Consider the following 24,485-nt stretch of genomic DNA (forward strand, 5'->3'; position numbering starts at 1 on the left):
TTCTAACCACTTTGACCATGTGGTTGTCAAATGAGAAATTGCTATCAACTTGGGTCCCCAGGTCCCTAATTACTTCTTCTGTACTTAATGGATTACCACCTATGTGGTAATCTGTAGGCACTTTGTTTTTGCCAAAGGGGATGACTATACACTTTTTGGCATTTAGCTTGAGGCCATGGCTCTGGCACCAGTTGTCTGTTTCTATGAGGCCCTTTTGGAGGATGCTTGTGTCGGCTGGAGAGTCGATTATGGCGCCCAGTTTGCAGTCATCTGCGAACTTGGTCAGCCACAGTCCTTCCGTGTTGGCCTGTACCTCCGAGAAATATATACTGAACAAGAGAGGTCCCAGGACTGAGCCTTGTGGGACACCACTTGTAACTGGTTTGGAGTCTGACATAGCTCCAGCAATTCTAACCATGTGGGTTCTGTCCTTGAGTCAGTTTGCAATCCATCTATTGATATAGGGGTTTATATTTAAGCTGGTGAGCTTATCTATAATGCCAGAGTGGGGTATTGTATCTAAGGCTTTTGCGTGGTCCAGATAGGCTATGTGGGCCACCTTCCCCTCGTCAATCGCCTTGGTGACTGTTTCAAAGAAATCAGCCAGGTTTAAGAGGCAGGATCTGCCCTTAACAAAGCCGAACGGAGTAGGATCCAGTGTCTGTAGGTCCCCAATATCTTTATTTATGAGGTCCATGATTATCTTTTCCATAGCTTTGCAGACCAAGCTAGTCAGGCTTATGGGGCGATAGTTTCCAGGATCCGTTGAGGCACCACCTTTATGGAGAGGGACCACTGTTGCTGTACGCCACTCTTTGGGCACATATCCTGTAGTAAGGCTGAGATTGAACAGTAGTTTTATGTTTGGGTTTAGCTCTTCTTGGAGTTCATGTAGGACCCAGCCTGGGACACCGTCTGGTCCCATTGATGCTGTGTTTTTTGCTTTGGTGAGGGCGGCTCTTACCTGAGCATCTGAGATGTCAGGGGGGCAGCACTCTGCTGGGATAGATATTTTGCCATTTGGAGGGGGGAGGTAGAGTTTGCGCTGAACCTGTCAGCTAGGATGTTGGCAGTGTCTGTGGGTTCAGTGTATTTTTTGTCATTTTGGACTAATTCTGAGCATATCTGGGAATTACCACCCAGGTTCCTAACATAACTAAAGAAAGCCTTGTGATTATCCTTAGTGTCCTGTGCAATTTTTCTCTTGAAGCTGGCCTTAGACAATTTTATGAGTGCCCGTAGTTTTTTGCTAATACTGATCAGTGATGCCTTCCCTTTTTGGGATTTCATTTAGTAGCTTCCTCCTTCTATTGTATAGTTTGTTTATGGCTGGGGTCCACCAGACAGGACGTCTGCCTTTGGAGGATTGGGTCTTGGTTTTATTTGGGATCGCATGATCCATGCATTCCTGAAGGTGTTCATAGCATGCATTCCTGGAGATGTCCGTAGAATGCGTTTATATAGGATTCTGCAGTTTGGGCCACAGTTTCCACTGGCCCTGGGGCCTTGAAGGATTCCACTTCAGTTTTGAGAAGTGAGAAGTTCGCTTTTGAGAAGTTTTTCACTGTGGTTGTCTCCCATTTACTATTCTGACCACTGTCTTGTCTGTACACAGATCCATCCTACGTGCCTCCAGTTCCAGTCCCATATAATTTGCTTTAATTCCTGTTTGGAGTCTGCTTGCAGTGGCACATCATTTACATAAACTCGCTTTTTTTGTCTGAACCTCCAGCCTGTGATCTATCACCAGTATGATCAGGAGTGGGCACAGAGCAGAACTGTGATGCACACCTCCTCCCATTGAGGACCCCTATCAGTCCAAGCACTTGTTGCACATGTCATTGGGTCCTTGTTCATGGCTTGCAGTAATTCTGCCATTTTTTTTTCTGGGACTTCGCACCATCATAGGACTTCTCACATTATTTATTTGGATATGATGATATGCATGTGCTGTCTCATGTTTAGAAATGCCCAGTTGGAATCTTTCTTCATCTTTAGCTTCTTCTCACTGCAGCCGTTGGGTCCGTTGTGGTTCTCCCAGACCTGAATAGGAACTCCTCATTCCAGTCTGCTTTCCACTACTCAGTGTATTCAGGTATCCATCCCCTTGTCCAGCACTTTCATACAGCATGTCAGAAGTTTGGTACCTTTGTACTACCCACAGTTGTAAATGTCCTCTTTGTTCTTGTACATTGTTACTAGAATGCTTATTATTCAGTTGTCTGGGATGTGTCTCTTTGTCTCTCTGTCTCTCCATACAGTGAGTGCCATTTCTCCACTAATGCACCCATCATCTTAATCATATCCACTGTGAGTTCATCAGAGCTTGCCACTTCCCTTGAATTCATTTTCCTTAACACATTTCATGCTAGTTCTATGATGGGTTCTTCTTTTTCTTAGTAGTCTATGATTGTGGCGGTTTGCTTCTAAGGGGATTTCTTCAATCAAAAGCTTCTTGAAGTACTCCTTCCATCTGCCCTTGATCCCAGCGTTTGCTCCCTGTCTTTATCTTTCTGTTGCCTTGCAGTGTGATATGGATTCTTAATGTCATCTGAGTCGCTGTCCAGAAGCTGGTAGAGGTTCTTTGCCATTGCAGTTGTTTTCTTAATCTCTTTACCGGCTGGTATTCCTTTGTACACTTTTCTACCTCTTACTTCCTGCACACTTTTATTTTGATAACTTTCTGGACTTTTATGTTCCACCACCAGCTTTCACACATGATTCAACTGCAGACGTACTCTATTGTCTTCACTCGCGCTGTTTTGAGATGCTGTAATTTTTCTTCTGCCCATCTGTTTCTTTCTTCACTTCATCTTCCTGCTCCTGGGATACTAGAGCCATGAGTATGTCATCTCTCCTGCTTTTGCTTCAGTCAACTTTCAGGCATAATTGTGTTCAACAGTAATTCATGGTGAGGACCAACTGTTTTACAAGTCTTGCCCTTGCAGTCTCTGATTCATCTGAGTGCACTTTCCTTACTAGCAGGAATTATTGCCATGTTGTATACTTGCCAGTTTTGTGTGTGGTCATGTGATGGTCAGTGTTGCTGACCCTTGGGTTGGCCACCACCATCTTTTGACAGACAGAAGTCCAGAATAGTCTATCCTTCATTATTCTTACTGCAGCCATGTGGACTACGTCAATCGTTGTAGCCTGTTCTCTGTTCTGATGTAAGCATTCATATGACGTGTTGTCAAGACCAGCTTATTTTATCCTGCTTCTTCCAGGATTACCTGCAACTGCTGCCTGAATCCCCTCTTTTCCATGCCAATGGAGTCTGATTGCCATGAATATGTCATTGATTTTAAAGCTGTCCCACTGTATCTCACTGTGATTCCTACACTATCTCTAGTCTCACCTCTCCCAGAGTAGTATAATCTGGATCCCAGGCCTAGAGACTTATTCTGCACTGTGCTGCTGTCCAACTTTTCCCCTGGATACACAGAATATGACTTCTCTTCCTTACAGTTATGATCATCCACCCCCAAGCAGCATCCCATCAGTTAACCTATATTAAATGTAGCAAACCTTAGCTTGGTTTTGGCAGGTTGATTGGATTTGTGTCCAGCTTTTACCCATCGGAACTGTTCCAGGTATCCCACTTTAGACAACTGGACACTTACTGTACTTCCCCAGGGATGCTGGGCTTCATGCATACTGTCCACTTGGGGCCTGTAGACCCCTACCACTGTTAACATGGCTCCATGGTATAGTTTGGCATAGGCCGGGTCTTCATCTCACTTAACACCATCAAGTACTAGTCCCCTTTTTAGATAACAGCGTAACCAGATCACCTAGAACTAATTTCTATAGTACCATTTGGCTAGCCTTGTACCAGAGCAGTCTTTGGTACATGTTCTGCTACCTAGAAGATGCTGCTCACTACGGTTGATCACTAAAGTGATTAGTCTATACAACTCTTCCACTGCCTGAGATTCGAATACGGCCCATATATTTCAGACTTGTTACTCTGATTTTACGTTTGTACATGTTTAACTTGGAGTTTGCTTTACGCTATTCAGTAGTTGCATCACACTCATCATACCGTTGTGTCTGGTACTAAAAAAAACTATTTGATATTCTTGAGACCACTTCAACTGTAAAGAATCAGTAATGTTCTTTTGTGGATTGTATTCAGATTTTGTGGATTAAAAGAAATATGAATCTCATCTTCCTTCATAACCATTTGCTGTGATGGTTTCTTAGTTATCATAATTCTTCCTCTTCTGAATTAGGTGAAATGATTACGTATACGAGGGTACACACATTTGGCCTTAGTATGTTTCATTGTATGTTGTGCCCAGTAGACCTAGGCCCAGGCTTAATGTATTTTATGCACATTTCACAACAAAGTGTTCTACAATGTATACACATCTGAGGTCTCTATTGCCCAAGTCATCCAATATTTTTTGCAGTTTGTGATCAGAGACATGTCCTAATTGCCTGTGAAATTTTAACGTTATTTTTTTAAGTCTGTGCTTTTGTTGTGTGTTTTGTGAGAGTTCACTTCTAAAACTCAAAGTACTGAAATCTCAAATTGCAGTAATTTTAGTTGAGAACATCTAAAGCCCACAAAAATGAAAACACATATCTAAACCTAAAATAATGAAAATAAACATTAAACCTCCTCCTACATATAACACTCTTATATTTAAGTAGTGGGGCAAGCCCCCATGCACTCCGCGTGTGGGGGCCTGTGCCCCCCTTTACCCCTGCTACTTATATATATACTATCGCCGAGGTCGCACTAACACGAATAACACACACACACACACTACAAATGTATAACATCACCACTTTCGACATTTACACACACACACACACTCTAAACTCCCTACCCTAACCAATTTCTAAAACTTACCCAAAAACTAAATCAAACTAAAATCCTATCCAAAACCCTAACAACATACAAACTTACCTGAATCTCTGTTAATAAACCTAAATCAGCCCACGTGCCTAGAACCCAGAAACAACGAAGTATTAAAGGGACAGCACACTACACACCACACAACAACTACTAAAACTTCAAAAAACTAAGATTTGAGAAAATGCAGTTTCGACAAAACTGCAATTTCGACATTCTCAACTTGAAATACTGAAATTCGAAATTAAGAAATGGGCCAGTTTCGTGAATGTCATGATCTCACTTTCAGTTGAACTGTCTTCATTCTTTTTATTGGGGGTGTTTATGGAATAATGTGCCGAGGCTTTTATTTCAAGTCTGACTGTTTTTATACATTTCTGTTTTATGTTTTATATATTGCAGCGTCTCATTATCTTTATAGAAGTCTTACTGAGAAATATTGGAACGGCTTCCAGAACACCATCTGCTTTAGTCTGGTATTTTCTGAACATTTTTCTCAGAATTGTTACTCTTTGTGGGCCGCACACCTCTTCCATCCTTCACGTTGAATAAGCTACACTTTGAGGGTTATATTACACTGGTCCTTTTTAATTTGCTAATATTCTGTCCATTTTTTCACCCCCCCCCCCCCCCCCCGAGTGCGCATGTGCTATCAGTCGCAGTGAATGCCACTGATTCAGCAACAAAACTTGTCTATCTCTTGAGACTTTTCTGAAAACAGTATGATAATGCAGTGTTCCACAGCTTTCTAAGTTACATTCACTTGCATTGTTCCTTCTTTTGTCTCACCTAGTGTGTTTTTACCAAACGGCATACTTTCATCTGTTTCTGAAGTGCTTTAGGAGATTGGAGCAGTGCAACGGCTCCCCTGGACATCTCTTCTGAAGTCCTAGAATTATTTTTTCTGCACAGCAAAAAAAAAGCAGGAGCTTGCTTTACTCAAATTCTTCTTGCTGCTGCTGCTATGAGTCTGTTTTCTTAGCAAAAAAAAAATGGTTTGGACAGCAGATTTCACAGAAGTAAAATCAGATCTTAACATTTAGTTTGTCCTAGCAGTTTCTTTTGGGCAGTTACACAAGTACTGCCTGACAAATTAAAGGTAATCTGCACTTCAGGAAATAATTTCATATTTTTAGATCTCTGCTCAAACTCAGAAATATAATCTACCGTAGTAATTGTACAACTTTCTGATAACTTGAGTGCAAACTCATCATAACCGGTGAGGGTTGTGCCTCACACGCTTAATTACATAACATTAAACCCGGGTTGCAGAACTTGGGGAAAAAAGGAGAGCTGTTTCAATTACCAAACATCAGTTTTTTAATAGTTGCTGGGTGCTGCATCTTCACATGTTAACTCGTTAGGTTTCCAGACAGAACAGTCTCTACTAACATTGGACAGTGTCGACATCTGATATGCTTGGTCTTTCTCTTTCCATAGGAAGGCTTCATCAACCTTGGTTTATTCCTAGTTTTTGCTTTCTTCTGTTCTGTAAGTATTTCTCAAGCTCTTTCCCTTTAGATTGGCTTGACAGTGAAAGGGTGACTGCCAGACATTCTGTCTTCTGCATATTGGTAACATGGTTACTAATTTGCAGTTTTCATGTGGTCTTCTCACATCAAAAACTGGAGCCTCTTTTGAAAAACATTTTCTGCTATCATTTGTTACACAAGTAGCAGAAATAAATGTGTAACACAAAATACAAGGTTAGAGAGGTTTCACATTGTCAGTAAATTCCAGATTTCAAGATGAAGCCAGTCAAAATGTGAAATAATCTCCAGTCAAAACATTTGTTTCCTTTTCTCCAGTTAGTCTGCACCCTTGCAGTGCATGTGACCATTGACTTTGAGAGAAGAAAAAAATGAAATTAAGGTCACAGATGAAGTATAATATTGTGCCACTCTGTGTGGCATGGATAAAGCCCAGGCTACAGCCCAGCCGACCCAGGTTGATTAGGATCTTGGATGACTGAAAGAAAAGCAGGGAGAGAGGGGTACAGGATGAGTCAATCCTGGAGTGGGTGGGCAGTTACATGCGCATTGAGTAATGCCATCCCTGGCAGAGACTGGGGATTGTACGGGGAACATGTAGTCTAAAGGGGAGGATTAAGGCAAGAACATGGCTAAGCTTACAAGGAGGTGGGGAGAGATGTTGCACTTTTCCATTACACACCCACCCCTCAGGACATCACCACATAACTGAAGTGTGGGCGTTAGTGAAAAATCCCGCAGCAGAAGTTGGACAGAGTCAACCTCAAGGCACTGTTAAGTTCAACAACACGCCCAGGTTGTAATTCAGGTGAACATCCATGGTTGAACAGGGACTGAACGTTTGACGCGAAGATTGACAAGGGTAATGGGGCAGCTGTTGGAATGAAGCAGTGGAGCATACCGTGCACAAAAAAAAAAAAAATTTTATATATATATATATATATATATATATATATATATATACACACACACACACACACACACACACACACACACACACACACACACACACACACATATACATATACATACACGGGATCGCTACAAAATCCTGAAAACACACAGGATACCAACACTCATTTTATTCCAGTACAAGTACATACAGAAACAAATAAAACACAAACTATATTACTGTTCTCCAAGTATAAGCAGGAGGGCAAGCCCCCCTGCACCCCCATACCCCCTGCTACTTAAATATATCAGCTCCAAGATTGTACTTAGTGTACTGAAGTGCAATCTCAGAGTTGTTATATTTAAGTAGCAGGGGGTGTGGGTGTGCATATTGAAGGGTAATATGTTTCTGTATGTACTTGTGCTGGAATATAGTAAGTGTTGGTATCCTGTGTGTTTTCAGGCTTTTGAACTTTCAGAATTTTGGGCTTTCAAGATTCTGTAGCACTCCTACATATACACATACATACATACACACACACACACACACACACACACACACACACACACACACACACACACACACACACACACACACACAGTTAAAAATAACTTTGCCAAAAAGAAATAAAAAAAGACATTTGATTGTATACATAACGGAGAGTACATAAGACAGTTGTTGGTTGTTGCAATGTAAATTGCATTCTTGAATTACAGAAAGGAGTATTGAAAACTTAAAATGTGTAGAGGAGTGACTTTATCAGTAATACATTAACTTTAATAATCTGTTTTAAAACAGAAAATTAGACACTATTTTGATCACATTTATTGGAATGGCTTCAGTAGCACTTAGCTTGAAATTTTGTTTGCGAGTTAAACACGTGGCTAACTAATTGCTCATATTTGGCCACATAGGTATGCCGTGTGTGAGAGTTGTGGTATTGTATGTTTGGTTAATAAAATTTTTCAATATTTTTTAGGGATTACTGGATGATGATTTTAATTGGAGTATAAAAATCTGTTCACTTGTCTTTATTTAAATGTGAAATCTTTATTTTTCTGTTGCAGCACTCTGCACTAGCTGAATACCGCCCTCTTCTAGTCAGGACTTCAAGTTACCAGTCTAGTTCGTCGATTGCAGATAAGAAGCTGACATTTATCCCCATCATATTTATCATTTTGCGGATCTGGAGTACAGTGAGGTTTATACTGGCAATTTGCAACTCTACTACTGTCTGGAATCCAACACTGGTAGCCTTGCATGTAAGTAGCACTGTTTAAACAAATAAATTAAACAACATTATAGTAGCATAGTGATAAATTAAGTATTGCAGCACTGTAGCGATAAATTAAACAGCATTGCAGCAGCATAACGAGAATTAATATTTATTTAGATATTCTAGCGGAACACTATATACACAGAGATGATAACATTGTAATAACTAGTGATGTGTATTTGAAGGAATATATGTATGAGAATGGTGTAGCACTGTAAAAAGTCATCATCAGGCCCCATTTTCCTGTTTTTCTACATGGGGTCAGGGTATAGTGTTAATTGTCGCCATCTCTTTCAATTCAGTGCCACACTCCTGCCTTCTTCAACACTCATGCCTGACTGTCACAGATCTTCTTTCACACAATCCATCCACCTCTTTGCTGGACGCCCTCGCTTCCTCTTACCTTCTTCCTGTCTGTCCCAAATCTCCCTCACCAGATTGTCTTATCCTTTTTTGCACATGTGTCCGAACCATCGTAATCTGTTCTTGATCTTTTCTGCAGTTGGAGCTACTTTGGCTTCTGTTCTTATGTCCTCATTTCTTTGTCTGTTCCACAGAGTGCATCCTACCACCTTTCTCAGGCACTTCATTTCCACCACCTCTAGCTTCTTCAACTGTTCTGCCTTTACTGCCCAGGTTTCTGCACCATACAGTAGTACTGGTCACACCACTGTCTTGTACACCTTACTTTTCAGCTTCTTTGGCATTCTTCTGTCATAGACTACACCTGAGAATCTATGCCAGATAGCTGCAGCCCATTCAGGCTTCCCTTCTCAACCACCCCTCCCAGGTACTTGAAGCTATTTACCTGTTCCGGTATCTTCCCTTCTATCTCAGTTCTCAATTCTCAGCTTCTTCTGATTTCCCTAATTTGCTGCCATTGCCACTGTCTTATCTGTGCTTAGTTTTGTATCATGTGTCTTCAGTTTTTCATTCCATTCCCTTATCCTTTGCTGAAGTTCTTGCTCAGCATTGGACTTGGAGCTGGACCCCAGTGTACACCCACTCCCACTGGAACCCCTCTGTGAGGCCAAGCACTATTTGTACTTGAGTTATCGGGTCCTTGTACATAGCCTACATTAATTCTGTTTCCATGATGTCAAACCACCACAGTACTGCCCAGATCAGCTTTCTTGCAACTTTTGTTATATGCTTTCACCAAGTCTAGGAATGCCCAATTGGACTCTTTCCTCATCTCCAGCTTTTTCTCGACTATCTGTCTCACTGAAAACATCAAGTCATTTGTGCTGCATACTGACCTGAATCCCAGCTTCTCATCTCCTATTTTGCATTCTACTACTCTGTGTATCCATTTATCAATAACCCTTTCCAGAACATTCATGCAGTGTGATAGGAGTTTGACTCTGTACTAACCACAGTTGTGGGTGTCCCCTTTTTCTTGTACACTGGCACGAGTATGCTTATTCCCAAGTCATCTGGGATACACCTTCCTGGCAACACTGCTATGACTACTCTCAGGAGCCATTTCTCCAATATATCACCCAGCAACTTTATCATATCTGCTGTGACTTCATCTGAGCCTGCTGCTTTCTCTGGCTTCATTTTCCTTACTGCTATTTTTACTTCTTCTAGGGTGGGTTCCTCTTCTCTCATCGTAGGCAGTTTCTGGGTCAGTACAGCTTCTGTGGGGTTTTCTTCATTCAGAAACTGCTGGAAATGTTCCTTCCATCTGCCTTTGATATCCTGTGGACTGGTGAGCAGGTTGTTGCTGGTATCCCTTATGAAGGGTATCTGATGATCTTCATCTTTCTGTCTTTGCCTTGCAATCACTGTGTAAAAGGTCTTTTGTATAATGCTGCATGTAATAGTGAACCTACAGAACAAAGGCTTCATTGCTGTTGTGTTGATACGAATGGATAACCAAGTGTACATAGTGGTTTCCCATGTTTGTTCAATTTTGTAGCATGTCTTTCTGTCTCATAGATTATTAGATTGCTACCAGGCAGTAGACCAATTAAGCCATTTGAAGCCTAGCCACTGCCTTTCCTGTAGTATACCCAAGTACTTGCCCTACCCCATTTAAGATAAGGAACGGGGGCTAGGGCTGAAGTAAGTTTCCCTTCCATTTGCCTGAGGTAGACTTGAAAATAGTGAGGGGAAACACTTTGCTTTAGCATAAAAGCTAGAGTTTAATCTAGTGGTGGAGGACTCTTTAGGAAACATCTGTCATGCCAATAAATCTTATTTGTTATAGATTTAGATCTCCTGATCTTGTATCATATTCACATTATTGCTGGTCATTTTCTGTTTGTGTTTGTTTTCCAAAAAAGTCTGGCTGGGTCTAGAAGACCCCTTTTTAGCAGAGGCCTAAGACAAAAAGCTTTCCAATGTGTACAGTACAAGAAGACATTTGCACAAGTGCTTTACAGTGAAAAATCACAACAAAAGGTAAAGAAATACACGTGATAAATTTTTGTTGTAGTGAGATGCACAGTAAAAAAAATCCTCAAATGAGCAGCAACTGAACAAGTATAATGGATTAAGTTAACAAGAATTAGAAAATGGTATAAATAGAGCATTATAGTATAAAAGAGAAAAAAAAATTTAGTAGGTCACAATGATGAGAAATTAAGCTAAAGAAGTTGCTAAAAAGATTTGGAGTAGGAATAAGGGTTGATGAATGATGATGAAGCACTACAGAGGGTATAACCTGAGGTGATAATTGGGGATTACTTGATAGGCGAAATGTAAATGTACAGAGATGCAGTTGGAGATGGTTTATGAGGAAGGAGTAGTTTTATGGGATTTTATACAGGGGTGTAGATAATTGTTATACTATTAATTACAGTATAGAGGACTGATCAGGTTGCCAGTCATAATAACTATATTATGTGTTGAAGACATGGATGCCTCACTCTTGAGGTGAATATTTTAATCCATAAAAATTCATTATGATTGGAGATCCGATCATAATTCTTCATAGTGCATGGAGTTTTATCAGCTCCATGTACTACAGATTAGTGAAAAGTTAAGATAAAAATGTGTTCTAGATTTGAAGTAAGATAAAAATGTTTTATTCTGGCTTTGAAAGCTGGTAGAGCAGTAGGGAAATGTTTGATGTCCTTGCATATTCCCTACATAAGGGAAGCAGTTATAATCAAAATAGTGGATGTACTTTAGCAGGCAGCAAGTAAACAGTGGAGTTGAAACAAAGCCATTTCATGTCCTGCTGCTACGGTTTTCTGGTCAGCACTGTCTGCTGTTAGTACAGACATGATATCAACAGTACCTTGTGGGTGTTTAACAGTTGTTAAGCACCTCTCTATGCATTAAGGTTTGGCCTCGCTCTATAGCAGTGCTGAACTGGGATGAAATTTATCCATTTTCTGAAAGTAATCATGGTGTTCTATGCACTACATAATTATCTGTGAAACTAAGAAGACAATAGGGTGGTAGGTGCTGAGTGACATTCTGTCCTTGAGTAGGTGGGCTATGTACAGAGCCAGGAGTCAGACGCAATATTTGGGAGAAACTTTGAAGTTATGGAAATTTTAAAGTTGGCTAAGGCAGGTAAGTAATTATGCGATTCCAGTGTCTAGAGGTGTAGTTTAGTAGGAGGAGAGAGAATCTCGGGGAGTTCTAAGATTTTTGAGCATGCTTGAGGAGATTCAGTAGAACAGAGGTCACTAGGTGAAACGCATCATGGGAGTAGTGGAATTATGGCTGGACATTTAGCTGGTTGATAAAGAATTGTGTGTGGTGTTTTTAGTTGGCATTGTTTGAGATGGTTTGAGAGTTCTAGCTGGTGGAGTTTAGACAGGACGTTTCAATGATATTCCTTGGTAGAAATGTTAGCAGAAAAATTGGCAACTTTATTGTAACATTATCATCAGCAAATATGGCAGTTTTATTGTCACATTGTTCTAGCTTTGAGATTTGTGATGCTTATAAGTTAGAGTAGTATGTAAGAGTCTTAAAAGAAGGCAGTTTCTTAACTTTATGGCCTTGGTCACAGAGGAAATGTTCAACTCTCTATAGCAGCTCAAGTTTCTGATGGGCTTTGTTGATGGCTTGCTGAAAGTCAGTATTGTTTAAGCCATTATCTATGGTGACACCAAGTAGTTTTGCGTAGGGTATGATTTCTAGTACTTTACTGTCTGCCAAGGTAACTACAATAAACCTAGCTCTATAATTCTTTGATTTTGGGAGTAAACATTACTTTTTGATTCCCTCTTAGATGTGATTCTTGGAATCTGGACTTGGCAGAAGAGGATCCCTGTGTATGAGTCAGGAAGTCAGTAAGTAGTGGCAGAACAGATACACGTCATTGGCATATTGTATTAAAGAGCTTTACAAAGCTGCTTTAGCCATGTCATTCAGTAGTAAACCTTGGAATTCGCAGAAGTTGGGGGCGGCACAATCTGGAAAGTAGGTCCATGGGGAGGGGGCTTCTCTGAGAGAATGTGTGAAAACAAAATAGAAAGTTAGTGGTACATTATTGTGGTCATTATTTCAAGGAGGTGTATTTCAGGTTGCTGCTTCTGTCCAACACCAGCATTCCCACCAGTTATCAGAAATCCAAATTCGCTTACCAGGTCATGGCACAAGGTTTTAACAACCATTATTAAATGTCTGCCAACATGACTTCCATGTGTAAACCTTACTTATAGATTATTTTTAATCAGCAACTCTTTCCCCAAAGCGTGAAAAAAAAATGCAATTAACATTCTTCATCCTAATGGTGAATGCTGCCCTGCTGTCCAGGCAACTGCCAATCTGTTTTGATTTTTGCAGTTCTGGGAAGTTGTTAAAGTCAGTGCATTTCCAGTCATAAAATATTTTCTAGTTACGACATTGTCTGCTTTTAAAGTCATACTTTCAGATTCGGCTACAGTTCCTTCGTCTTTACCATCCAAATTAACGATAACAAAGACAGCATCACTGAGACTCACTGGGACATTATTTGCTTATACTGCCTAGGCTGTTAACGGTCAATAATTCCTTGTTTCTTCAACAGCTTAATTTATGGATTTTTCTGCTTTAAAGTAATTATATGTCTTGGGTGTCATTTAGTATAGGAGTGATTAAGCAGTTTTCCACACCATTATTGTCTTTAAGATGTCGTTTTATCCCCGCTGTAGAACTGTGGCATGCTTCAGTCTATGCTTTTTTCACTACTTTATATTTATGATGCTCTTTTTGATTATTTCTAAGCTTGCAAAATGTAATCTTTTCAGATGAGCTTCTGTATCATTTGCAGTTCTCCAGTCATCTGCCATAAGCTCCCACCTTATTACCTTTACACCTGGCCAAAACATCCCTCCACTAGAAAACCCCCTCAGCTGGTCTACCCACCACCTCCCCCAAGAAACTATCATCTTAGGTGATTTCAGTATTGACCGGCAATCCTGTTCTGGCAACAATCCAACCCATCATGTACACCTTCATGGCTTCACCCAACTAGTCCAGTTACCAACAAGGATAAATAAAAACTCCAGCAAGCACACTACCCTGGATTGGATGCTAGTCAGTAAGAACCCCAAGTCATATATAACAGGCTGCTTATCAGATAGCCTTAGTGATCACTCCCCAACATTCCTACTCAAAAAATACCTATACCAAGCTAAACCTGTCATCTACCATCAAATATGTAAAAAAATAAACTTTAACCCACTCACATTCATCTCATCCCTCAAAGAATGTAACTGGCATGCTCTAAAGTACCTCAGTCTAGATGACGCAGTTGAATTTTTTAATACTACCGTCCTGAACATCCTTAATTACCATGCCCCCATAAGATTTTCCAGAACCAAAGCACAACCCTCCCCATGGCTATAGAAAACCACTAAGTCAGAAATGAAAAACGGGGATAAAGCCTGGGAGTACTGGCGCAAAACCAAAACCCCCGCAGCTAGACAGAAATTCCTAGAACTACGCAATAGAGTCAAAAAGCTAATAAAACAGGACAAATTCCAATACTACCAGTCTGCCCTAGACTCCTCACAACACAGCCCCAAACAATTCTGGTCCTGTATAAACTCCATCCTCCACCCAGGTAAAGTCAGTACCCCTCCTCCTAACATCCCTCACTCCTCAGAAAATATTGCTACCTCATTCAACACACACTTCACCCAAACCATACTACTAGCTAAACAACACAACCCCCTCCCCTCCAACCCACACCTTCAACTAGTAATCTCTCCACTGCCTTCTCTTTTTCTCCTGTACCTACCTCCAACATAAAAAAACAAAACTTAAACCCACCAAATTAGCAGAGACAACCTCCCAAGTGAATACCTACAAATCGCAGCTGATGCTCTGGCCTACCCAGTATCCATCTTGATTGACCGATCTCTGTCAGAAAGTTACGTTCCCACATTGTGGAAAGTCTCACATATAATTCCCCTCCACAAAGGCGGACACTCTGCAGAACTAACCAATTACCGCCCCATAGCTATTCTCTCTCCACTCTCCAAAATACTAGAGAGATGCATACACTCTCAGGTCTCAGACTACCTCCTTACTAACAACCTCCTTTCCAGTACTCAGCATGGCTTCCAACCAAACCATAGCACCACCACTGCCTTACTCTCCTTTACTAACACTATCCTTCAGCATAAAAACAATGGCTATCTCTCCTCTGCTACTTTCCTAGACCTATCTAAAGCATTTGACATGGTCCCACACAAACAACTTATCTCTGTCCTCAATAACCTATCCTTCTCACAATCAGTCACCAACTGGTTTCAGAGTTACCTGTCTGACCGCCAACAATCCGTTGTATGGCAGAATGACACATTTCCCCAACTACCTGTCTCCATAGGGGGTTCCCCAAGGATCCATCCTTGGACCCCTACTTTTCTCTGTTTACACCAATAATCTAGCCTCTGCCAACAAACATGGCACATTCATCCAATACGCAGATGACTCGACCATCATCTGCTCAGCCCAGTCCCTACCCAGACTGCAAAAAGTCACACAGGAAGCCTTTTCCTCTGTTGAAACATGGTTATCCGATGCCCAATTAATACTCAACCCAAACAAAACTAAACTACTCATCTTCCAACCCACCAAACATACTCAAAACAACTCTCACTTTAACATCACAGCAAAAGACAACACCAATATATACCCAACTGAACACACCAAATTGCTAGGAGTGGAAATAGACAATAAACTAAAATTTGACATTCACATATCCATGACCATAAAAAAGTCCACAAAAAACTAGGAGCATTATACAGAAATAAACAATTTCTCACCAAAGCAGCAAAGATTTCAGTAGCAAATTCCCACCTTATCTCCACCCTACTTTATGCCTCTCCAGTATATACCAACCTAAGGCAATGTGATCTAAACAAGCTAGAGACCTGCTACAACAAAATCGCCAAATTCGCCACAGGGGCATCCTACCACAGTCACCACTGTCTCTCACTTTCTGAACTGGGCTGGCTTGAACTCCCTCACCTCCTTCAGTGGTATCAACTCTCACTCGCCCACAAACTAGTAAACCATCCACTAAATGTCCCATCCCTCCAGAATCTACTCCAACCCTATCGCACCACCAGACCACTAAGATCCAGCAACAAAAATCACTTGCAGATCACTAAAGCCAATAACCCTGCTGGTGAAGCACTATTCTCTTGCGCCATAGCCAAATTATGGAACTCACTCCCACCCACAATTGCCTCTGTACCATCATGCACCAACTTCAAAACTTTATTAAAAGCGCACCTAAAAACATGCTGGCTATGCCCTTGCAACTCCCACTCTAATATCATCCACCCCATCCAACTACTACCTTTCTTTCCACTCCACTAACTACCTTGATTATAGCAAGCTCAGATGCTCATAAGCCTAGTACTTATTATACAGCAGGAACTTCTCATTGTTACATTTGTTAATGCTGGTTATGTACTTCACAGATAAAGATTCTAGTTGTCTACTGATGTACTATGTTGCAAGTAATTTCTATGTTAAATTGTTAATCACTATGTAATCCAATGTAACTACTGTCTGTTTATTTTACTGTGGAGCTTTTCTCCCCGAGCCTCCGCTGAAAATAGAACCACGTCCAGTCGGACACTCCTGGTCAACAAATTTCAATAATTTACTGCAGGTCTCCTGTTGTGTTCACCAAGGATTAGGTCTTTGCCCACCTTGTCGAAAAGGTCCAGCTGTGTAACTTTTGACTTGGTGTTATCTGTGGTTCAGCTCTACAGCTCCCTCAGTGAATTACCAAAACACTAAATTCTTTCTCATTGTCTCTTCTTCCACTAATTACAAAGAAGATATATTTTATAGTTCCAAACCTGTCTACCACCCTATAAAAAACTGTCATGGCATTTAAAAATGTAGGTATCGTATCTGACTACACTGTGTCTTTCCATTCACTTGCTGACCTTGTATATTCATGAAGGACAACTGGGTGCTTAGGTTCATAGGTTCATACTAAGCTAACTGCCCTTGCGAGCCATTTTAAGCTTAGCCAATTATCCCTTGTGAGACTCAAACCCTGCACCTTGTGTTTGTAAGGCAAACACCTTAACCATTAGGCCACCCTCCCAACCCTGCCATGATTTAAAGAAACTGCAGCACAGCTGATGGAGAAGTAGTGAATAAAGGTATATTGGTATTCTAATCGGAATACAGCCTATCATATTAAAATTCTTCAAAATGTTCACACTCCTTTCTTATAGTACAACAAAACAGAGTATGACCACCATTACCAATTCTTCTAAAGGACAGATGGTCTTCTCATTGTCGAGTGAATAATTCACTGCTCTTCCAACTGACAGTCGAGCTTGCTTAATAATCATTTGTATCCTAGCTAACATACATGCACGTGTTTGACTCCCAAATATACAGCTGGATATGCACTCACACACTCTCACATGCACGCACACACTTCCCTCCCCCAAAACTCACTCTTGCTGTATTCCTAGTAATGTTTTCTCATAGGTTCACAGGTGATTACTAGGTTAATGGCATAAGAGCCTTTACAAGCCTAGCCAATAATACCCAGGATATGAGCATATTATACCTTAATTCCCTAGGTATGGGATGGGGTAGTGTCAGGGTAGTGAGTCTTTGGGTGTTGGAGCCCTGAGTCATTTTACACACTGCTTCTGTCCATAAGGGAAATAGGCAGTACTCCAGGAGTAAATTTATGGTTACTCATCCATTTATTCAAGTTATTTTTTAAGAGCATAAGGAACAGGCTTTGTTTTATGAAGATAGGAAGTTTATTTCATAGATGAAGTAGCCTTTGGGATACAAATCTGTCTCCGGCAAGTTCCGTTAAAGTCACAGATAAGGTTCAGGTCCATGGAACACGTGACCCTTGTGTAATATTTCTTGCAAATGTGTAACATTTTCATCAGGGCTGGATCAGAGAATGCCTTGTATATCAGGCATAAGTCCCCTCTCAGTAAACAGTATGAGAGTGAGTAAAGGGATAGGGCCTTTAGTCTGTCTGCATATAACTTGTTTCACATTTTGTATTTTTTTAGTGAGAAACGTCTGGGGCTGCTCCAGCTGGTGTAAGTGCCTGGTTAGGTACATGCAGAACGGAGCATTGTACTTGATTATGGGCCTGATGAGGGCCGAGTAGAATGGCACTATGACTTTGTTTGATCTTGATGCGTTGCCTTTACTTACAAGTTGAGCCACACAGAAGTATTTCCTCACTACTGTAGCTACCTGGTGGTCACAGTTTAGGTTATTCTCTGTATTCCTAGGTCCCTCACCACTGGGTCTACTTTCAGAGGTCTGTGATTGATGATACTTGTAGAGATATCTGCTGTACCAAATGGTATGATTACACATTGTTTATCATGTAGTCTCAGATCTTGGTTTTGGCACCAGTCATTGTCATTTTTAGGCCTGTTTGTAGGATGTCACCATGTGGGGATTCAGTGATTGCTCCCAGCTTACAGTTATCTATGAACTTGGTGAGCCAGAGTCCCCCAAAATTGGCCTTCACTTCAGAGAAGTATACACCAAACAGGAAGAGTTCCAACACTGAACCCTGTGGGACATCGCTAGTAACATGTTTCTGATCAGAAGTGGATTCACCTCTCCAGACAGCATGTGTCCTTCCAATGAGCCAGTTGACGAACCATCTGATGATGTAGGGGTGTATGCCTAACTCAGTAGGTTTATCTATGATTCCTGAGTTTGGGATTGTCAAAATCTTTGGCCTGTTCTAGGTAAGTAGTGTGTGCTGTTTTACCCTCATCCATAGCCCTAGTGACTTTCTCAAAGACGTCCACCATATTGAGCAGGCATGACTTCCCATTGACAAAACCAGATTGGATCTGGTACAGGTTTTGGAGAGTTCCTATGTCATTATTGATCAGGCCCATGATAATTCTCTCCATGGCTCTGCAGATAAGACTGGTCTAGCTTATGGGTCCACAGTTCCCTGGGTCAGTTTATGGGCCTCCCTTATGTAGAGGGATGACTGTTGCAGTCCTCTATTCCTCTGGGGAAAAGCCTGTCCAGAGGCTGTTGTTAAAGAGGGTTTCTAGTGGTCCTGATAGATTCTGTTTTAAGCTATTTAAGAAGCATACTGGAATGTTGTTGGGAACCATGGAGGCTGTGTTTTTGGCTTTAGGGAGCACAGTAAGGACCTGTTCCCACATAATGACTGGTAGGTGGATGGTCTTGGGATATTTTTTTGGGTGAGGTAGGAGGTGATTGGGTGGAGAAGTTTGAACTGAACTTGTCAGCCAGCAGGTTTGCTATAATTTCAGGCTGGGTGTAAGTGTTGCCATTCATGATTAACTCTGCACGTTTGAGTGTTTCTCCTGAAGTTATGAATACAAATAAAAAAGGCCTTATAGGTTCATAGGTTAGTACTAGGCTGTCAGCCCTATGGCCTATACAAGCCTAGCCATAACAATTCCCTGGATATTTCTTCCCACAGTATTTACTTCCCTGGACCCCTGTCTAGCAGGGTGACTGACGTGTTCCCCGGGGTGAATTTCCTTTCTCCCATCCAATCGTCAAGGTTCCTTTTGAAGAGGGCCAAGGAGGTGCTCTGCTTGACATGTATGGGCAGTCTATTCCAGAGTCTGGGGAGTCTCTGGGTCAGGAACCTATCCCTCCAGCATGTTTTGTTTATTGTGGTGACCAGGTTTAGATCCCTGGAGCGTGTGGCTCTGAGGGATTGGGATTTCTTTAAGTGTAGCATGTCCAACAGCTCTGGGTTTGACATGGCCTTGTATGTTAAGCAGAGATCGCCTCTGAGTAGACAATATACGACAGAGTATAGCTGGAGTTTTTTAAGGCGGTCAGCATAGGGCATCTGCTTTAGGCCTGTGATTCTTTTAGTGAGGTATTTCTGCGGCCTTTCCAGTTGTTGCAGATGTCTTGAAAGGTACATACCAAATGGACGTTCTGTTCTGTAATGGGTCTAATGAGGGATGAGTACAGTGGGACAATGACCTCCTTTTTTCTGGATGAAAAGCCCTTAGTGATGAGGTGTGCCACACAGAAGGATTTTCTGACTGTTGTGGCGATGAGGTTTTGAAGGTGAGACCACTGTCAACCTGTGTCCCAAAGTCTCTCATCACACTTTTGATGTCTAGTGTACTGCCACCTATGTGGTAATTCAGGGGTACATGTTTTTTTCCCCAAAGGGGATAACTGTACATTTCTTGGCATTGAACTTGAGCCCATGGCTCTGGCACCAAGCATCTGTTTCTGTAAGGACCTTTTGTAGAGTATCCATATCATTTGGGGATTCAAAAATGGCTCCCAATTTGCAGTCATCTGTGAACTTTGTTAGCCAGAGTCCCTTAGTGTTGGCCTGTACTTCAGAGAAAAAGATGCCAAACAAGAGTGGTCCCAGGACTGAACTTTGAGGTATTCCACTTGTCAAGTGTCTGGAGCTGGATTTGGAGTCAGCTACTTTTACAGTGTGGGTTCTGTCAGTAAGCCATTTGGCAACCCATCGAGTGACATAGGGATTAATGCCCAGCTTAGTAAGTTTATCTATGATTCCAGAGTGGGGGATGGTGTCAAAGGCTTTGGCGAGGTTCAGATAGGCTGTGTGGACTGCCTTACCCTCATCCACAACTCTGGAGACTAAGAAGTCCGTTAGTTTCAGGAGACAAGATTGGCTATTCACGAACCCAAACTGGGTGGGTGTCCAGTGTTTGAAGGTTGTCAATATTTTTGTTTAAGTTCCATGATAATACGTTCCATTGCCTTGCAGATCAGGCTCGTCAGACTGATGGGGCGGTAGTTCCCGGGATCCAAGGTAGATCACCCCTTGTGGAGTGGGATAACTGTAGCTGTGCACCACTCAGTGGGCACGAAGCCTGAGGTGAGGGAATGATTAAACATGACACTTAGGTGAGGTGCCAGTTCATTTTGTAGTTCATGTAGTACACAGTCCGGGATGTTATCAGGTCCCATGGATGCTGTATTCTTAGCTTTGGAGACTGCGTTTTGTTACTTGTGTGGCCGTTATTACCGGAATTTGGCAATCTTCTGGTATTGTGATGGGCCGTTTAGGGGGTGAGAGGGGGGGTGAAGTTGGCACTGAATCTATCTGCCAGGATATTGGCAATATCCTTGGGATCAGTATATTTAATGCCATTCTGTTGTAGCTCAGAGCAGATCTGAGCATTGCCATTTAGATTTTTAACATAGTTATAGAATGACTTGTGGTTGTCTTTGGAATCTTTGGCAATTTTATTTTCATAACTAGTTTTTGAGGATTTTATGAGGGATCTCAGCTTCTTACTGAGGCTGGTGAGGGAGTTTTTGTATCCTGGGATTTTCCTCTTTTCTGCAACGGTTTCTTCCTTCTGTTGTACAGTTTGTTTATAGCAGGGGATTGAGGAGGAGAGCATCTTGGTTCTGTTTGGGATGGCACGATTTATGCATGAGTGGATGTGCTCGTACAGTGCCTTAGTGTAGGACTCAGCAGTCGAACTTTCAGTTCTCGTCTGCATGGGTGTCATGACGTTTGTCACTTCTGACTTGAATAGCTTGATTATGTTTCTTTCACCTGGGAGGCTATCTTTGCCTCATAGTTTGTTGTGGCATATTTAACCAGTACTCTAATTTTCTTTTTTTTTTTATTTACACTGGCAAGTGTCTTTTTGCACTGTTTTGTCTGTTCTTTCTTGGCTTTGGAGAGGATTTCTTTCATTTTGTTGAATAGCCAATTTATGCTAGGGGTCCCACCATAGGTTCATAGGTCTGTACTAGGCTAATGGACATGGGGACTTTACAAGCCTAGTGCATAGAAGTGCCCTGGAATTGTGCTGCCTGTCATCAGTTCCCAGTGCCTCTGTCAAGTAGAGCTACTGGAGTGATCCCCGAGGTGAACTTTCTATTTCTCATCTTTCTATTTCCCATCCACTCTTCAAGATTTCTCTTAAAGAGGGCTAGAGGGGTGCTCTGCTTGACTTGTATGGAAAGTCTATTACAGAGCATGGGCAGTCTCTGGGTTATGAACCTATCCCTCCAGCATGTTCTGTTGATTGTGTTAATGAGGTTGAGGTCTCTGGAGCTTGTGGTGCAGAGGGATTGGGATTTCTTTAGATGTAGCATTTCTAACAGAGCTGGGTCAGACATGGCTTTGTAAGTCAAGTAGAGATTGCCTCTTAGTGGACGATATGAGACACAAATAGCTGGAGTTTTTTTGAGTCTGTCTATGTAGGACATGTGTTTAAGGCCTAGGATCTTCTTCATGAGAAACTTTTGTGACCTCTCCAGCTGTTGCAGGTGTCTAGTGAGGTACATGCCAAATGGGGCATTACACTCTAGGACTGGTCTAATGAGGGAAGAGTAGAGAGAAATTATGACCTCTTTCTTCCTGGATGCAAAACCCTTAGTAATGAGATGTGCTGTCAACCTTTGTCCCCAGATCTCTTTTAACACCTTCAGTGTTCAGTGGGCTCCCATCGATGTGGTAATTAGTAGGAACTGAGTTTTCCCAAAGGGGATGACCACGCATTTTTTGGCATTAAGCTTAAGGTCGTGGGTTTGACACCAGTCATTGGTCTCAGTGAGGCCTTTCTGTAGGATGTCTGCATCACTTGGTGAGTTAATAATGGCTCCCAGCTTGCAGTTGTCTGTGAATTTGGTCAGCCAGAGGCCCTCCGTGTTGGCCTGGACCTCAGTAGATGCCAAACAGGAGAGGACCCAGGACTGATCCCTGTGGGACTCCCCTCGTGGGACTTAGAACACACAGTGTGAAAGTAGCAGACTCCATTTGTGAGCCAATTTGCAACCCACCTAACGATATAGGGGTTGATGTCTAGTTTGGTGAGTTTGTCAGTAATTCCTGAGTGAGGAATAGTATCAAAGCTCTTTCCAGATCGAGGTAGGCTGTATGAACTGCCTTACCTTCATCCACCACTCTGGTGACTGACTCAAAGAAGTCAACCAGCAGGCATGATCTACCTTTCACAAAACCAAATTGCATGGGATCTGGAGTTTGGAGATTCCCTATATCCTTGTTAATTAGGTCCATGATGATGCCCTCCATAGCCTTGCATATCAGACTCATCAGGCTAATGTGGCAATAATTTCCAGGGTCTGTAGTTCCTTTTTTATGGAGAGGGATGACTGTAGCAGTGCTCCATTTGGTAGGGGCAAAGCCTGAGGTGTGGTTATGAGTGAAGAGAGCACACAGATGTGGTGCCATTTCACTTTGTAATTCATGTAGAACACAGCCAGGGATATTGTCGGGTCCCATAGAAGCTGTATTCTTGGTCTTAGACAATGCAGCTGTAACCTGTGCTGCAGTAATGCAGGATGCCTTGCATTCTTCTAGTATTGAGATTGGTCCTTTGGGGGGGGGGGGTAAAGTTGGCACTGAATCTGTCGGCTAGTATGTTGGCAATGTTTTTTGGCTCAGTATAGGAGGTACCATTGTGCAGTAACTCGGAGCAAATCTGGGTATTGCCATTGAGATTCTTGATATAATTAAAGAAGGCTTTGTGGTTGTTTTTAGTGTCTGCCGCAATTCTGCCTTCATAGCAGACTTTGGAGGTTTTTATGAGGATGGTATATTTTTGACTGTAATAATGTGTGTAGATTATAAAGGCAACCACTTACTTCATCGAATACCTAAACGTCAACCCGTCGTCATCGAACCGCATAAACAGAGTGCCCTAAACTGCAAAATTTAAAAAGTCGAATATTTATACTTGTCCCGCCCGCTACATACTACCTACATAAACAAACCTAAATAAACCACATACATACACTAACCAAAACCCTACTTATAACCCTAAACTAAACCATACTTCTAACCCTACACTAAATCTTACATATACCACCATGTATGCACTTAACTTAAACCGCATCCTAACCCTAAGGTACGTAAACCGCATCCTAACCCTAAGGTACGTAACTATCGCACACATACCTTAAAAAGCTAAACCCAAACAAACTAAATAATCCACACACATACACTTAACAAAACCGTACACTAAATCTAACATATATTACTATCTATGCACTCACCTTAACCCGCACCCTAACCCTAAGGTCTATAACTATTGCACATTTACCTTACGGAGCTATACTGCAGAAGGCCAACCATGATGATTTGACATTTCTGCTCGATCACTGTTTTCGCGGCTTGATGAAGGCGGGTCAATGTTTAGGCGTGCGGGTGAGTAAGTGGTCAACTTCATAATATAGACCCGTAATAATAGGTTTGACTTGTACAGAAACTGCCATCTGTGTACAGCTGTGAATGTGGTTGTACAGTTCTTTTGTGCACATCTCTGAGTAGGCCTCAATGTCATATGGGTTCAGAGGGGCTTGGAAGTTTGATAAGCTGTCACTTAGTTTGAGGTAACTGGCCTTAGCAAAATTCTTAAGTTTGGAGTTTGTTGGGGGTTCTAGGTTAGTTTTAGTATTAATGGAGACCATTTTGTAGTCTGATCTTACCAGACCATTTTGTAGTCTGATCTTACCAGGGAGGAGTTAATGCATCGGAGGGAGCAGCATCCCCCATTTTTGTGA

General features: G+C 41.7%; 1 protein-coding gene across 1 annotated transcript in view; it reads left to right on the plus strand.

Annotated features, from left to right (window-relative positions):
- The window catches only part of GPR157 (G protein-coupled receptor 157), a 240,411-nt gene extending 231,885 nt beyond the window's left edge, over positions 1–8,526 (plus strand). The window contains exon 3 of the mRNA XM_044063559.1: positions 8,314–8,526. Coding sequence (XP_043919494.1) covers positions 8,314–8,526 — 213 coding nt within the window. The remainder of the gene's footprint in view (positions 1–8,313) is intronic.
- The last annotated feature ends 15,959 nt before the right edge of the window (positions 8,527–24,485 follow it).

This window comes from Protopterus annectens, chromosome 2.part1 (assembly GCF_019279795.1).
Source record: "Protopterus annectens isolate FY-2018-M chromosome 2.part1, PAN1.0, whole genome shotgun sequence".
Classification (NCBI taxonomy): domain Eukaryota; kingdom Metazoa; phylum Chordata; order Ceratodontiformes; family Protopteridae; genus Protopterus; species Protopterus annectens.